The sequence below is a fragment of the Staurois parvus genome, unplaced genomic scaffold (assembly GCF_062004578.1).
Source record: "Staurois parvus isolate SC_StPar_1 unplaced genomic scaffold, SC_StPar_1.0 ptg000071l, whole genome shotgun sequence".
Lineage (NCBI taxonomy): Eukaryota > Metazoa > Chordata > Amphibia > Anura > Ranidae > Staurois > Staurois parvus.
In genome coordinates, this window is record NW_028317867.1 from 272081 (window position 1) to 288720 (window position 16640).

Here is a 16640-nt window from a genome sequence, read left to right on the forward strand (position 1 = left end):
GAATGATTGCCCGTTTTTTACATGCTAGTCTCATATCGATAGTGAAAAGGTTACTAAAGTTATGAAAATTCTTGCATGACAGAATAAAAATTCAGAAGTGATGTAATGTATTTTTTATTGTATTATCAAATGAAAACTGTAACGATTAAACAAAAATCATAGGATCTGGTATCGCACAAGAAAAATTTTTGTACTTGTCTCTTCAGTTAATTTCAGATGAAAGCTACTAACGATCAGATTATAATACAATCGCTTTGAAAGTGGTATTTTTTGTACGATATTGTGATGGTGTGTACTAAGCTTTAGCCTTTAAAGTGGTTGTAAAGGCTCAAGGTTTTTTTTTTAGCTTTATGCATTTTTTGCATTCTGTGTGCAGCAACACCCCCAGCCTCTAATATTTACCTAAGCCCCCTTTTGATGTACATGAGAGCAGTGGCCCTCTGGGGTCTCTCCCTCCTCATTGGCTCCTGCTACTGTCAATCACAGCCAGTGAGCCAATGAAGAGAGAGTGGGGGGTGGGGCCAAGCCACACTCTGCATATGAATGGACAGACTGAGCAGCAGCTCAGGAGTGAGCCTGCTTGGGTGCTCTCATAGCAAACTGCTTACTATGGGGGGCACTCTGTGGGAGGGAGGGTCCAGGATCGCCAGGGTGGTGGCTTGAGAAAATCAGGGCTGCTTTGTGCAAAACCATTACACAGAGCAGGTAAGTATGACTTGTTTGTTGTTTAAAAAAAAAATCTTTTAATATCATTTTTAGGGTCTGTTCACACTATAAAAATGCAGTTGAGATGCCTTCCGGATGCATTTCTGCATTTGCTTTTTTGGCACATTCTGGTGCATTTTCAATGTGTTTCAGTGTGTTTTTATGCATTCAGTTCACTTTCCCCCTCTCTTTTTCTTCAGTTTAAATAGGGACATGTGTGTTCCAGTGCGATTGTGGTGTGTTTTGGTGCATTCCAGTGTGTTTTTTATGTGTTTTGCCTCGTTTCGATACAGTTCTGTGCAGGAAAAATGCATCATGTTCTACTTTTTTTTCTGCAACTGGAACGCATTGGAACAGAAAGCACTGGTGTGAACTATGACATTGACAACCATATAACCTATTTTCTGTGCATTCTGGATGCAGAAGAAAAGCAACTGAAACACATGTATTGTGAACTGGCCCTCAGGAACGCTGCAGCAGCCAAACATGGGGCACACATCATTAGAGCTAACTTACTTTAATTGTGCAAATGTTCAAAAATAGTTTGGGGATGCAGTTCAGCTTTAAAGTTACAGCAATCTATTAATATCAGCAATTCAGACTGCTTGTAATAATTATCCTCCTCTCTGATCCAAATGTGTGATCCAGGATCCTTGCTCCATGCTAAGCCTGTCTTGCACAGCAGAGATTTAATTCCCCATGAATGTTGTACAACCAGTAAATCCAAGTAAAGCCTTTGAACCAGTCTGTCCTGCCTGGTGCTCCTTCTACAGTCCATGAATAATGGTCACATCACCAGCACAGCCCTCATCACTCCAGCCTGTGACTTTGTGAGGGGTGGGGATGGCAGACAAGAAGGAGGGGGTGAGCCTGGAAATGGGCAGGAGGCAGGCTGGAGGAAGCCGTTGCTACAACTAAAAGGAGAAAAAAGAGGCAAAGACTCCGGCGTCCCTAACACCCGTCCAAGCTGACTGGAGACCTCGCCCTGTCTATATAAGAGGTCCGATCGTGTACCGAACCATCACCGTCCAGACAGCATCCTCTGTGTGCACATCCACCCCCAGCCATGGCAGACACCCTCCGGAGGATGGCCAACAGCGAGACCTGCAAACTGCTACAGGACAAGCTGGACGACTGGTACAAGGACTATCATGTGAGTACACCTAGGACTGCTGAACATGGCACAGGCTGATGTGTGCCCACTGTATGTGGGGCTTACAGAGGTGACCACCACTTCACTTTGTGCATAGAAAAAAGGATGAGCATACACATTTTTGTAAAAGAAGTCTGATCATACACATTTATATAAAGAAGTCTGATCATACACATTTATATAAAGAAGTCTGATCATACACATTTATATAAAGAAAGTCTGAACATACACAAAAAGAAAGTCTGAACAGATATATTTATACAAAGGAAGTCTGATCATACCTATTTATATAAAGGAAGTCTGATCATACCTATTTATATAAAGGAAGTCTGATCATACCTATTTATATAAAGGAAGTCTGATCATACCTATTTATATAAAGGAAGTCTGAACATACATATTTATATAACAGAAGTCTGATCATACACATTTATATAAAGAAAGTCTGAACATACATATTTATATAACAGAAGTCTGATCATACACATTTATATAAAGAAAGTCTGAACATACACAAAAAGAAAGTCTGAACAGATATATTTATATAAAGGAAGTCTGATCATACCTATTTATATAAAGGAAGTCTGATCATACACATTTATGTAAAGAAGTCTGAACATACATATTTATATAACAGAAGTCTGATCATACACATTTCCATAAAGAAAGTCTGAACATACACAAAAAGAAAGTCTGAACAGATATATTTATATAAAGGAAGTCTGATCATACACATTTATATAAAGAAGTCTGATCATACACCTTTATATAAAAGAATTCTGATCATACACATTTATTTAATGGAAATCTGATCATACACATTTATATAAAAGAAGTCTGATTGTACACATTTATAGAAACATGTCTGGTTATACGCATTTATGTAAAGGAAGTCTGATCATACACATTTAGATAAAATATGTCTAATCATACACATATAATATGTATACACAAGTCTGATCATATACACTTATGTCACAAAGTCTGATCATACACATTTATCTAAAGACTTCTAAAGTCTGATCATACTCTTTTATATAAAAGAAGTCTGATCATACACGTTCATATAAACAAAAACTGATCATACACATATATAAACATGTCTGATCATGCACATTTATATAAAAGAAGTCTGATCATACACATTTATATAAAAGAAGTCTGATCATACACATTTATATAAAAGAAGTCTGATCATACACATTTATATAAAAGAAGTCTGATCATACACATTTATATAAAAGAAGTCTGATCATACACATTTATATAAAGGAAAACTGATCATGCACATATATAAACATGTCTGATCATGTGCCTTTATATAAAAAAAAGTCTGAATATACATAGTCATATGAAGAAACTCTGCACATATATATTTAAATAACTGAAGTCTGAGCAGGCACATGTATATATGGGAGGACTGACCACACACATTATTATGTGCACAAACTGATGTGGTTGTCACGTCCCCAGGTATATGTATGTTATGTCATGCACTGTGTGCCGATCCTCTGTAGTGAATGTTGTCTGTGACTGATGAAGGACGTCGCCCAGTGATCTCCTCCATGTAGTGTGCGGGTATCTGTGTATGGAATGTACTCACACTTCTCGGGCTCTCTGCAGTTTGCATTGCAGCGATTGGAATTGTGAAAGAAAGCGGTAACCAGGGACGCGTGTTGTCATGGAGACAGGGAACCTTTTCAGGACAGATCTCTGTTCCCCAGCCAGCAGCTTAGGTTGCAACATCACCACAATCACGTCTGTTTACCATTCCATACAATACAGGAAGTAGATGAAAGGATCGTATCCATCCTCTGTGTACTCAGCACTGCTCATTGTACAACATGTGATCTCTGATATGGAACAATACATGAATGAGATATATTACAAATGTGAGGACATAGTATGATCTGATTGAATTATCATTGACTTTCTGGTGCAAGACTACAGTATGAGGCTTATACCTGCAATGTACATTATTTATACTTTGATGGTCAGCTGTCCAGTTTATGAATCTAATAACACATACAGTAAATTACAGTGGAACGATTTACATAATAATAATTTTAATCATCATCATCAATTAACAAAATTGTAATAATACCCATAGTCCTTACACTTTCACCATCCATCATTTTTTCTCTTTTCTTTTCTTTTCTTTCTTTCTTTCTTTCTCTCTCTCTTTCTCTCTCTCTCTCTCTCTCTCTCTCTTTCTTTCTTTCTTTCGAAACACTATCACAGTTTTAAATTTCTCTAACGTTTATATTCACATGTTTCTTTTCACAGCTTTTTCTGGAAATGTGAAATGTTGCCAGTTAGAACAAACACCGTTCACTCATGAAAATATTATTGCTCAAATCTTGAGTTGATTGATAATTCTAGCAGTGGAAGGATTTACATAATAATAATCATCTTAATCATCATCATCATCTATTAACAAAATTGAAATAATACCCATGTAACATCATATTCACCAAGTAATAACTGAATACACTGCTCAAAAAAAATGAGAGGAACACTTTTTAATCAGAGTATAGCATCAGGTCAATTAAACTCCAGGGATATTGATCTGATCAGTTAAGTAGCAGAGGGGGTTGTTAATCAGTTTCAGCTACTTTGGTGTTAATGAAATTAACAACAGGTGCACTAGATGGAAAACAATGAGACGACCCCCAAAACAGGAATGGTTTTACAGGTGGAGGCCACTGACATTTTCTTCCCCTATTCATCTTTCCTGACTGTTTTTCACTAGTTTTGCATTTGGCTAGGGTCAGTGTCACTACTGGTAGCTTGAATCGATACCTGAACCCTACAGATATTGCACAGGTAGTCCAACTCCTTCCGGACGGCACATCAATACATGCCACTGCTAGAAGGTTTGCTGTGTCTCCCAACAAAGTTTCAAAAGCATGGAGGAGATTTCAGGAGACAGGCAGTTACTCTAGGAGAGCTGGACAAGGCCGTAGAAGGTCCTTAAGCCATCAGCAGGACCGGTATCTGCTCCTTTGTGCAAGAAGGAACAGGAGGAGCAAACTGACCATCAGCAGGCCACTGGTGTGAATGTCTCTGAGAAGTAGACTTCATGAGGGTGGCCTGAGGGCTCGATATCTTCTAGTGGGCCCTGTGCTCACTGCCCGCGCACCATAGAGCTTGATTGGAATTTGCCATTGAATCCCAGATTTGGTAGTTCCACCACTGGCGCCCTGTGCTTTTCAAAGATGAGAACAGGTTCACCCTGAGCACATGTGACAGACATGAAAGGGTCTGGAGAAGCCAAGGAGAACATTATGCTGCCTGTAACATCGTTCAGCATGACCATTTTGGTGGTGGGTCAGTGATGGTCTGGGGAGGCATATCCATGGAGGGATGCACAGACCTCTACAGGCTAGGCAATGACATCCTGACTGCCAATAGGTTTCATGATGAAATCTTTGGATCCATTGGCAGACCCTACACTGGCGCACTGGTCCTGGGTTCCTCTTGGTGCACGACAATGCCCGGCCCCATGTGGCGAGAGTATGCAGGCAGTTCCTGGAGAATGAAGGAATTGATACCATTGAATGGCCCACACGCTTGCTTGACCTAAATCCAATATAACACCTCTGGGATATCATGTTTTGCTCCATCCAAAGCTGCCAGGTTGAACCTCAGACTGTCCAGGAGCTTAGTGATGCCCTGATCCAGATATTGGAGGAAATACCCCAGGACACCATCCTTTGTCTCATTAGGAGCATGCCCCGGCGTTGTCAGGAATGCATACAAGCATATGGGGGCCATACAAACTACTGAGTACCATTCTGAGTTGCTGCAATGAAATTTCAGCAAAATGGACCAGCTTGCTGCATAATTTTTTTCACTTTGATATTCAAAGTGGCTTTGAATTCAGTCCTCTGTAGGTTAATAATTTTAATTTCCATCAAATGATGGAGCATCCTCACGTTCCTAACACATTACCCAGTCCATATCAGTAGAGATATCCAGCATATTTTTCCCCATTGAGATCTGATGTGTTTTCACAGTGTTCCTTTAATTTTTTTGAGCAGTGTATTTTACATGCTAACATTTTTATCTTCAACTGTTTCCTGAGCATGCTAAAACAAAACTTATTTGACAGAAGATTTACACAAGATACATACTGTATATACACATATAGTATAAATTACTGGATTGCAGCTGCTAAGAGATTAGTGGGATTTTGATTGGACCAGTACTTTATAGTTTGTAGCTAACTTATTCTGTGCCCCGTTTAGTGATGTGCCTAGGTCTTAGGGAACTAAACAGAATATACTGTAGGTGCAGCTCAATATATCCAATATACCATTCTGTATTGTTAGAACCATACACTTTAGTTCTCCAAACTCAGCTGTCTGTAATTTGTACTTTCAGAATAGTGATGGGCCAAACACCCTCCTGTTCGGGACTCCCCACTGATAGCTGAATGTAAAAAGAATTGCCAGCATTGTCTAGCAATTCAAAATTTTTATTAAAAATGCATGGGGTCCCCTCCCCATCCATACCAAGCCCTTCAGGTTTGGAATGGATATTGAGGGAAACCCCCACGTCAAAATAAAAAAAAAATGGCGTGGGGTTCCCCCCCCCAATATCCATAGCAGACCCTTATCTGAGCATGCAGCCCAGCAGGTCAGGAAAGGGGGGGACACGCGAGCCTCCCCCCTTTGGAACAATACCAGGCCACATGCCCTCAGTATGGGGGTGCTTTGAGGCAGGGGGACTTAAAGCACCTTGTCCCCATGTTGATAGGGATCAGGGCCTCTTCCTCACTACCGTAGCCGGTGGTTATGGAGGACTGCAGGCGAGGGGCTTATCAGAACCTGGAAGCCCCCTGACCCCAGCCCCACCATGTGAATCAGTATGGGGTATATGGTACCACTACTCATTCACAAAAAAAAGTGTAGTGTAAAAAATGACAGACGAGAGAGTTTTTGACAAGTCCTAGTAAAAACAAAAATTGAAAAAATGTCCCATGAAGTAGATCCAATGTCAATCATGATGCCCGCTGACCCAACCAGAAAAAAAAAAAGCTCCGCTCTCAACGCTGTCTGACAGCTGCATCGAGATGACAGTGTTTAAATACTGTGATGATGCCACAAGGGGGCATCATCACATGATTTGTAAAATAACAAACATGTCTATACTTACCTACTGCATGTAGTGGTTTTGCACAGAGCAGGCTGAATCCTCCTCTTCCTATCAATTTGTTTCATTGCTACACCAGGACAATAAATAAGGAGAGTGGATTCTACTGGCATTGGAAGGCCTAGACAGAGATTCTAATTTTTCAAAATATATTTTTAGTTGCTCTCTTTGAGAATAGAATTCTCCTCTAGCAGTTGTGCTTCAACTCATACCTGTATCTCATAACACATAGGAAATATTACAGAATTATCACCAGAGGAAAAATCAGCTGATTTATAAATTAGTTATTGCTGGCTGTAGCTCCATCCCCAAAGCCTAAAAATATGGGTTTCCATGGAGGGAGTATCATCCTTCACTTAGCCCCATTTCCTTTCCATTCTGGAGTGTTTTGTGTCTTCCTCATCACGCCTGCATAATACAGATGAGAGGAAAAGGCTTTTATTCACAAAAACATAAGCTGACAAAAGCACACTCTGGCTACTACACTAGTCCAAGAAGTCTAATGTAGTACCTGGCTTGTGCTATTGTCAGTTTGTGTTTTCGTGAATGAAAGCCCTTTTCCTCAGCTGCTGCAAAACAGTTTTTCTCTAAATAGCATCCTGCAGCTCCTGACTGTGTAAACTAAACAGAGAGAGATCACAGCAGAGCGATGTTCTGTCTGGCAGTTTAGAAGGAAGGGGCAGAGGCTGTGTGGGTTCTGTGTGTTGTTGGATACCTAGATGGGTGAATGGGGTTAGATATTTGACACCACAGCTACACAATCGATGCACAGATTTAGATGGGGACAATTGCTATGTGCACAGAATCGTTTGGGGGGAGTTCTTATTTAGTTCTTCTGCCTCTATTATTGTGAGGAGATTTACATGGCTGGTGGTTTTTGTTTGTCATGCACCTTGCATAGCATAAACAAAGACAGATTCGGGTCTCTCCCACTGCATGTTGATGGATCTGTCAAGCAATTCAAAATGGTTGCTATGGGGCACATTGTCAAGCAACATTAGCAAAAACCACAGATTAGGAATAAATGTAAACACAGATAACATAACTATTTGCTATTCTCATAGCTAATAAAAAGCTCCACTGTATTGTTAAATTTTAGAAGTATTATACCAGCCAATGTCCCTTTCTGCATCAGTGAACATGCTAAAAGTATTTCCTTTTTGGTGGGGCAGTTTCATGCAGAACCCTTTCTCCCTTTAGGTTATGTTGTTCTGTTTTATGTTTTCATGTAAGGACTGTTAAACTTCATTAATTTCTCAAGAAATCAGTTAAATTAATCCTTTATCTTCTGTTGGCAGCATGAATTACTATAGCTAGATGTTGGAGACAGTCATCAATTCCGCTAGACTCGGTCAAACAAACTTAATTGGACTATGATAAATGATAAACTTACGGGTACCGTTAATAATAATAATAATAATAATAATAATAATACTTCTAAATTTGAGGCTACATGGGAACCATGGATTAGGTATATTTCTATTATCTAATGGATTTATGGCTGGCCCTCTTCTCTTCTCTTTTTCTCTTCTCTCTTTTCTTTCCTTCCTCCTTCTTTTCTTTTGTTTTTTTCCCATTGTATTCTTTACTCTCTCCTTTGATTTTTTTGCTCAGTTTTTGCGGTCTCCTTATTTTGTCAGATGACTATCTGAAACTGCCCAGGTTTCCTGACCGATGGAATATGTTCTACCCTTCTGGGGTTGTGTTCTCTTGTTTACAGCATCATTGGTTAATGTATTCTTATGTGCCTATATACTCTATGAATCTGTTTATTTGCCACAACTGACCATGTAGGTGGGCTATGTTTCCTATTTTTCTGTTGTGACAGTAGGCAGGTGAAATCACCTGGTTGCGTCCTGGATGGACGATATATTTGTCCAAGGTTCAGGCTTTATGGGGATTTGTACCACTAGAGGGAAGTGCTGAGTCCTTCAGCACTGAGATAATGAGCCCAGCTGAAGGTAGTGGGCTCATTAAACACCTCTATAAAACCTCCCAGAGTGCTTAGGGAGTTGCTCCACCCTGGAACCAGATCTGTGCCTGAACTGTCTGGGGAGCTGACCTGTTACCTGTGTGCAGAGAGACCAAAGCCTGTGTGGCTAGCCTCTAAGTACTAGCAACTAGGTATAGCAGCAGGCTGTACCTAGTGGGTAGCTAGGGAGAAGCTGTTGTTGCAGTAAGTAGCCAAGTTGGCCAGGATTTATTTTGATGTTTCTTTTTGTTTATCCTTTTTTCTGTAAATATTGTAAATAAATTGCACCTGTTTGTTTTCACCTCCACTATTGTTGTGCTGTGCCTATTTTTTTTGTGTTGTGCACCCATCCAGGGGGTCACACACACCCGATGCCGAGCTAACCCTGTTACACTGTATACACTTTCTACAATTTTTCAGTAAAAAATATTGAAATATAAACTTTGTTTATTACTGAAGAATAAATAGTATTGCTTTTCAAGCATAAAACTTTTGAAAATCAAAAGCTGAAGTAGCCAAATATTTTTAAAGTGAAACACTAGCTTTGTTGGGAAAAAAAACATCCAGGTAAACTATATACATTGAAAAGATTTGAGCAGATTTAAAGCTTAACTCTGGTCAAAAACAACTTTTTGACTTGTGTACTGTAACAATAAAACCACAATAATGAAGTACATCTCATGCATCTAGGCTGCAGCATTCTGAGAGCTATAATTCTGGATGTGATTTGTACACAAATCACAGTGGATAGCTCACTTTTCAGCTCATCCATTCAATAAATACCTTGTATTATTTTCAATGAATGCAAGGAGCTATGTGACTGAAGTAGGGAAAATTGTGACATTCATATGCCCCTCCCTCTAATCACACAGCACCTTTTATTCTATGAAAAGAATGCAAGATGTTTACTAAAAGAAAGAGCTGGAGTGTGAGCAATGCACTATGATCTGAGTTCTCCAAGCAGAACTGTAACTTTCATCACACTATTAAAGCAAGAGTTGTACATTAAGTGTATATTTTTGTAGAAAAAATTGTTTTGGCCAGAGTTCAGCTTTAATTGCAGGTTGTAACCACTTTCTCTTCTTCACTTTCTTGAATTGATTGCAAAGTGGGTGGGTCCATCTTAATTATACTCACCTGATCAGTCTCAGCCAAGTTACACCAGGAACTTTATAGTTAAGATTTGTGGCATCTATGGAGATTATTTCCCTGGTGATTTGTAGCTTGCTACAGTGTTGCTGTTGTACCTGGATACAATTCCTCTCTAGGCTACAAATTGCTAATTATTTGCTGCTATGATTCTCATAACATAAGTATCTTCTGAAGATGATAATTTTATAGATAGCAAATAGTTTAGTGATTGAGCTACAAATTGTTAGAATGCTGCAATACAGACTTTTAAAGGCGTACCTCGATTTACGAATTTAATGCATCCTCCGGGACGTTTCGTATTGCGAACAATTTGTAAACTGAAACACAGTTTCCCATAGAAATGCATTAAAAAGCAATTATTCCGTTCTGGAGGCCAGAAAAAAGTCAACAAAAAGTCTGTTATCTGTTCAGAACTCTTTATAAAGTGCACTTTAAAGGCATAAATACTGCACAGGGACATGATTAAAAATTAATTTGTAAATACATTGAAAACCAATGAATCTGTTCTGTAGGTCAGAAAAAAAGTAAAAAAAAAGTCTTATCTGTTCAAAACTCTTTGTAAAGTGCACTTTAAAGGCACATGGCTGGAGCTATAAACCTCCCAGGTACAATGCATCCTGGGTAAACTTACTTCGTATTGCGAAAATAAATTGTAAACCAAGGCATTATTTTCGATGGATTTTCATTCGTAAACCAAAAATTGCATTAACCAAGGCGTTTGTAAACCGAGGTATGCCTGTACTTGACTGCAGTCAGGACCAGCTTATCCATATGACAATTTTGGCAGGAGCTTATTGGCCTGGTGGATGTCCGGGGGGGTCAGCTACAATTGTCATGCTTCTGAAGAAAACCAGGGAACCATCACAGTTAGTCAAAGCTGTATGCATGCCTAACACTTAAAGTGGTTGTACAGGTAGAGGGTTTTTTTTTTACCTTCATTCATTCTGTGCAAGAAGATAAAAAACCTCCAGATTTCTCCCCAGCCTCCCCTTATACTCACCTGAGCCCAGTCCTGATTCAGAGATGTGCAAGAGAGCCGAGGCTCTCTTGGCTATTTTACATCTCATTGGCTTAGAGACAGCAACTCCTGCTGCTGTCAATCCCAGTGAGGAGGGAGCAGGGGGCAGGGCTGAGCTGCGCTCTGTGAGTCTTATGGACGCACAGAGTTGTTTCGAGAGCAAGCATGCACCAGTGCTCCTAGAGCCAGCAGCTTGCTCTGGGGACACTTGAGGATGGATGGGGGGGAAGGAGTCAGGAGCAGAGGCAGGGGATCTGAGAAGAGGGGAGGAGGGGTTTTCTCAGCTAAGCACATCCTCCTTAACAAAAGCCAAAGAAATGTGCTGAAGCTGCTGCTGAAGGTACACAGAGGCAATAAATGGCCACCAAACATGCAGCAGCAGGGGCTCCAATGGGCCAGCAGATGGTGTGGGTAAAAAGAGCTGGTGGCATCTCCAGCCACACTGGGAAGATGTCAGAATCCTTAGGTGATGTCAGTGGGGGGAGCAAGCATAACGCATTTAAAGGGTCTCATCCCTCTTTTTCCAATGCATCTGTTGCTGCATGTTTGGTGGCCATTTATTGCCTCTGTGTACCTTCAGCATTTTGGATCTGGTGCTTCAACCTGCTGTGTCATTATCCACTGGTGGATTGGTAAATTCTGATATGTGTGCTGTTTTTGATAAAGGTGTTTTTTTTACTAGGTATTAACCTCATCGCCCTGCTTTTTGCTATTTCAAGCACACCCTCCTGCATGCATGAGCTAAGGGCAAATAGATTTCAAGAAGTAAATGCTACATGCATTATCACTTATTTAGGATCGCTGTGGAAAAAAAACACTAGGTGGGGTGTTTTTCAGAGTGATTTCTCAGGAAAATAAAGCATGGAGATATGAATGGACGGGGGAGATTGCTTTGAATGATAACAATGAATTAAATAGTGTTTTGGTTTGCGGTGCTCAGATGCAGTTGTCAAAGGGGTTGAGCTATGAGTACAGAAAAATGAGACAAGTCATCTGTGCTTTTTGCAATCATTATTAATATCAATCGAAGGGATGAGGAAGCCAAAGTCTCTGACTGCAGTTAAAGCACCTCTACTTTTGCTAGCACTAGGGCTTCTCTAGTTTTCAAATGTTGGAACATTTCAATAATGGATACATTTAGTGCTTATATGTTCCTGTTGTAAACCTACATGCAGTTGTGTTCAAAATAATAGCAGTCAGACATCACTAACCTGATCAATCACTGTTTTTGGTAGAAATGATATTTCTACATGGCAAATAATTTACTAGTAGGTGTAGTAGAGTAATAGAAATCCAACAGACCCAACAGTCATGACATGCATGCTGCTGATTCTGTGTAATTGAATCACTAATTGAAAGATGCATGTTCAAAATAATAGCAGTGTGGAGTTCTATTAGTGAGGTCATTCATTCTTTGAAAAACAGGTGGCAATTATTGCCCTTATTTAAGGAAGGAAGGCAGCAAATGTTGTACATGCTGGTTATAGTGCATTTCTCTCTGAAATTCTGAGGAAATGGGTCGTTCCAGAGATTGTTCAGAAGAACAGCGTACCTTGATTAAAAAGTTAATTGGAGAGGGGAAAACATATAAAGAAGTGCAGAAAATGATAGGCTGCTCAGCTATGATCGCAAATGCTTTAAAATGGCAACCAAAACCTGAAAGACGCAGAAGAAAGCGAAAAACTACCATTCGAATGGATAGAAGAATAGCCAAAATGGCAAGGACTCAGCCAACAATCAGCTCCAGGAAGATCAAAGAAGGTCTAAAGTTACCTGTGAGTACTGTTACAATTAGAAGACACCTATGTGAAGCCAAGCTATCTGCAAGAAGCCCCCGCAAAGTCCCACTGTTGAAAAAAAGACGTGCTGAAGAGGTGACAATTTGCCAAAGAACACATTGACTGGCCTAAAGAGAAATGGCTCAACATTTTGTGGACTGATGAAAGCAAGATTGTTCTTTTTGGATCTAGTGGCCGGAGACAGTTTGTCAGACGACCCCCAAACACTGAATTCAAGCCACAGTACACTGTGAAGACAGTGAAGCATGGTTGGGCCTATTTATCACATACCAGGGATCATGGATCAGTTTGAATACATCAGAATACTTGAAGAGGTCATGCTGCCTTATGCTGAAGAGGAAATGCCCTTGAAATGGGTGTTCCAACCAGGGGCGGACTGACCATTTGGAAACTCAGGCACTGCCCGAGGGCCTGGAGTCAGTAGGGGGCCCCATGAGATGCCCCTGGTACCTTTTTCATAGGCTTTTGTGAGTTTGGGCAAGGACACAGGGGCTCCATGATCCCCTATTGCCCGGGGGCCCCATGAGTTGTCAGTCCGCACCTGGTTCCAACAAGACAAGGACCCCAAACACACCAGTAAACGTGCAACATCTTGGTTCCAGACCAACAAGATTGACATTATGGAGTGGCCAGCCCAATCCCTGGATCTTAATCCAATAGAAAACCTGTGGGGTGACATCAAAAATGCAGTTTCTGAGGCAAAACCAAGAAATAGAGAAGAACTGTGGAATGTAGTCCAATCATCCTGGGCTGGAATACCTGTTCACAGGTGCCAGAAGTTGGTTGACTCCATGCAACACAGATGTACAGCAGTTCTCAGAAACAGTGCTTATACAACTAAATATTAATTAAGTGATTCAAAGGAAAGCAAAATCTTCAAACATTTTTCAGTTTATATAGTGAATGTTTGAGTTTGTAAATAAGAATACAAACACTGCTATTTTTTTGAACAGTCTAATATTCACTTTTCTTAAATTTTTTTAGAGGAACACAAATTTGATATATTTTTCTTCATGTTTTGATTTGGAATAGAATGCGTAGTGTTCCCAATGCATTTGTGTGTATGGAAATAAAAGCTATTAGAAGGATTTTGAGCTTTATTCACTTTTTTCAACACACTGCTATTATTTTGAACACAACTGTATGTTCACCACATTGAATACTGCAAGCACTATACAAACATTGGGTCATGTATCGCCAACCTAAAAGTCCAAGACGTTAAAAAGGCATATCATGTTTGTGTACATAAGGCATAACTTCAGGAAATCATCTAAATACTTGATACTGATAAAATACATATCATATGTGAGAGCTACTTTTGTTTGTTTATGTGCATCCTGCATGCATTCCCGAGTGTCGTGTTTAGAGCAACCCACACGTGAGAAACACATAAAAGAAATCCCTGATCCTTTTTATAAATTACACTGCACCAAAACACATGGTACTTAGTTGCCATGGGTTTTGGCATGCTAAAAAGCTTGCGAGTTAGCAAGCAATGTGGTACACCATTAAAAATGAAGGGCATTGCCGTGTATTTACTAAAGGGCTTTTTATGTTTTTTGTGTACTTCAGAAATGCACACACTTTTGCATGCCTTCTGGCAATGCACAAGTGAGAGGATAGCCTAAGCTATTAGAAACTGTCTGAACCTGCCTTTAGAGTCATTGTTGTGGTCTTTGAGAGGGTCTTTGAGAATGAATTACTTCACAAAACAAGCAGCTGGAGCTGTCAGTGATGGCTTGTTTTAACAGTATGTTATGGCATAATGTACTAGCATGCACTGAAAACTAACAAATTATGGCAGACTTACCTGTCAAATGCAACCCTCCAGCATTGCACTGTCACCATTCTTGACACTTCCATCTTCACCCAGTCTTCCTTCTGGGTTTATGCTCTCTGGCCACTTGCATGTCCAGGCCACAATGACCTTACTCCTACACATGCACCATTACTGCATGGCACTCTGTGCATTCACAGCAGTCAGCGTGCCCTCAATGCAGAGCGAACTGCACAGTGACGTCATCGACTAGAGCCAATATGAATATCTATTAAAAATGATCAAAGTTTAGTAGATATTCATGGTACCTACAGGTAAGGTCTGTTGTAAGCTAAGGTACAAGTTTAAAATCAGAGCTCACTACTACTTTAAAGCTCTTTTAATGCCCAATAAAAGGACTTCAAGCCTGCTGGGAAATTTGCTGGCCAAGCCCTCCAAGGTGTTGAACTGTGTTTATACACAGTTTCAGCACCAGTGGGAGAGCTAACGTTATCTTTTTTTTTTTTTTTTTGCATACCTCTCCTCCCTCTTCCAGAGTTAACTAGCATGGCACACCAGGCATATGGGCTGGTATCCCCATGGTTAGGAGTCAGCAAATGTGCAACCCATTCTGGCTATATTGCTATTAACCCTGATGCCCTTCAGCACTAAGGGATGCTCTGAGGGAGGTTCCTCAAAATGTGGGAAGACACCAAGCTTTTGCTACCCCAGGGTGTGCAGAAGTGGACAATTAGTTGGTCACCCCCCTATTTAACTGGAGCCATAATCCGTTTATCGTGCATGAGTTAAAAGATGGACAGATAAAAGCACCCAGACAGTTAATGAAAAGACTATAACGCTTATATAAACTTTAATGTTTACATTTTTTACCTTTCAGGTTCCACCAGCATCAGATGGTGTCCCCCATCTACTCCTTAGCTGCATTTTCTTCCGAGAAGGGCTATAGCTCTTTTCCCCCTAACTGCTGAAGTTCCCATCCAAAATATGGTCTGTGATATCTCAAAGAGTTCTCGGGACACCTCCTCAGAGTCCCCAACATAATTTAAAATTAGATGTTGAGAAAAGAGAGGAAAGTTGCTGTGCTCTTTCTCTGAAGAAAATGCTGCTGGGGACTCACAATAGGACATGCTCAGACATGGCTGAAACCTTGGCGGTAAATTTTAGTTATAACTAGCGGTGCTGAAGATCCTGGTACCCGATGGCATTTGGTACTGGTGCTTTGGGAGGGGGACCCCCAAGTTTTGGGCAACTCCCCCTTAAAACATCCTCCAATACTGAAGGCCATGCAGGTATCAAAATAGCAGGAGGGTTGCAAACCTAATCCTCCATGTTGTGAGTATAATAGCTTGCATGCCGGATGTGCCAAGCTGCATCACACTGGGAAGAGAATTTCTAGAAGCGCTAACCCTAAAAGCACAAGTTCAAAACTATGCATAGAAAATCATTGCATTTTCAGTCCCAAATGCAATAATTTGACAGCTCAACCAAGCAAATTTTATTGCTAGCGAATGTCAGGTAACTATGTAGGGAAGGTAACCAGTTACATTAAAGCCCTTCTACTGAAAAACAGGTTTTGCTGAATGTCAGAGAATGTAATTTTCATGTGGTGAATGTTGGACACGTGTTTTTATTTCTCCTTATATGTAGAGTCAATATTGCCAAAAGAATTTTTGGTGAATATTGTGCTAGTTCCCATGAAATAATTTATGAATGTACCCATGAGTTGATGATTGATTTTTCAGTTTACACATGATGTAGTGTTTAAAATATATAATGAAACTGAAGAAGACTTGTTTTTAATATCTGGTTTTAATAAATAGTAATTTTTAAATTGCATGTAATATATTTTTATAAGCACAGAATAATTTACTGCGCTGCCTGATGTATAAAAAATGTAAGTGTTAATA

The 16640-nt window shown here is 40.1% G+C and overlaps 1 protein-coding gene across 4 annotated transcripts in view; it reads left to right on the forward strand.

Moving 5' to 3' along the window:
• Positions 1–1582: 1582 nt before the first annotated feature.
• The window catches only part of SPATA18 (spermatogenesis associated 18), a 37864-nt gene continuing 22806 nt past the window's right edge, over positions 1583–16640 (forward strand). For 2 of the 4 annotated variants that reach the window (XM_089669240.1, XM_089669237.1), the window contains exon 1: positions 1583–1858. In XM_089669240.1, coding sequence (XP_089525366.1) covers positions 1772–1858 — 87 coding nt within the window. In that variant the 5' untranslated portion in view covers positions 1583–1771. The remainder of the gene's footprint in view (positions 1859–16640) is intronic. The other 2 variants (XM_089669239.1, XM_089669238.1) reach the window with 2 other exon arrangements.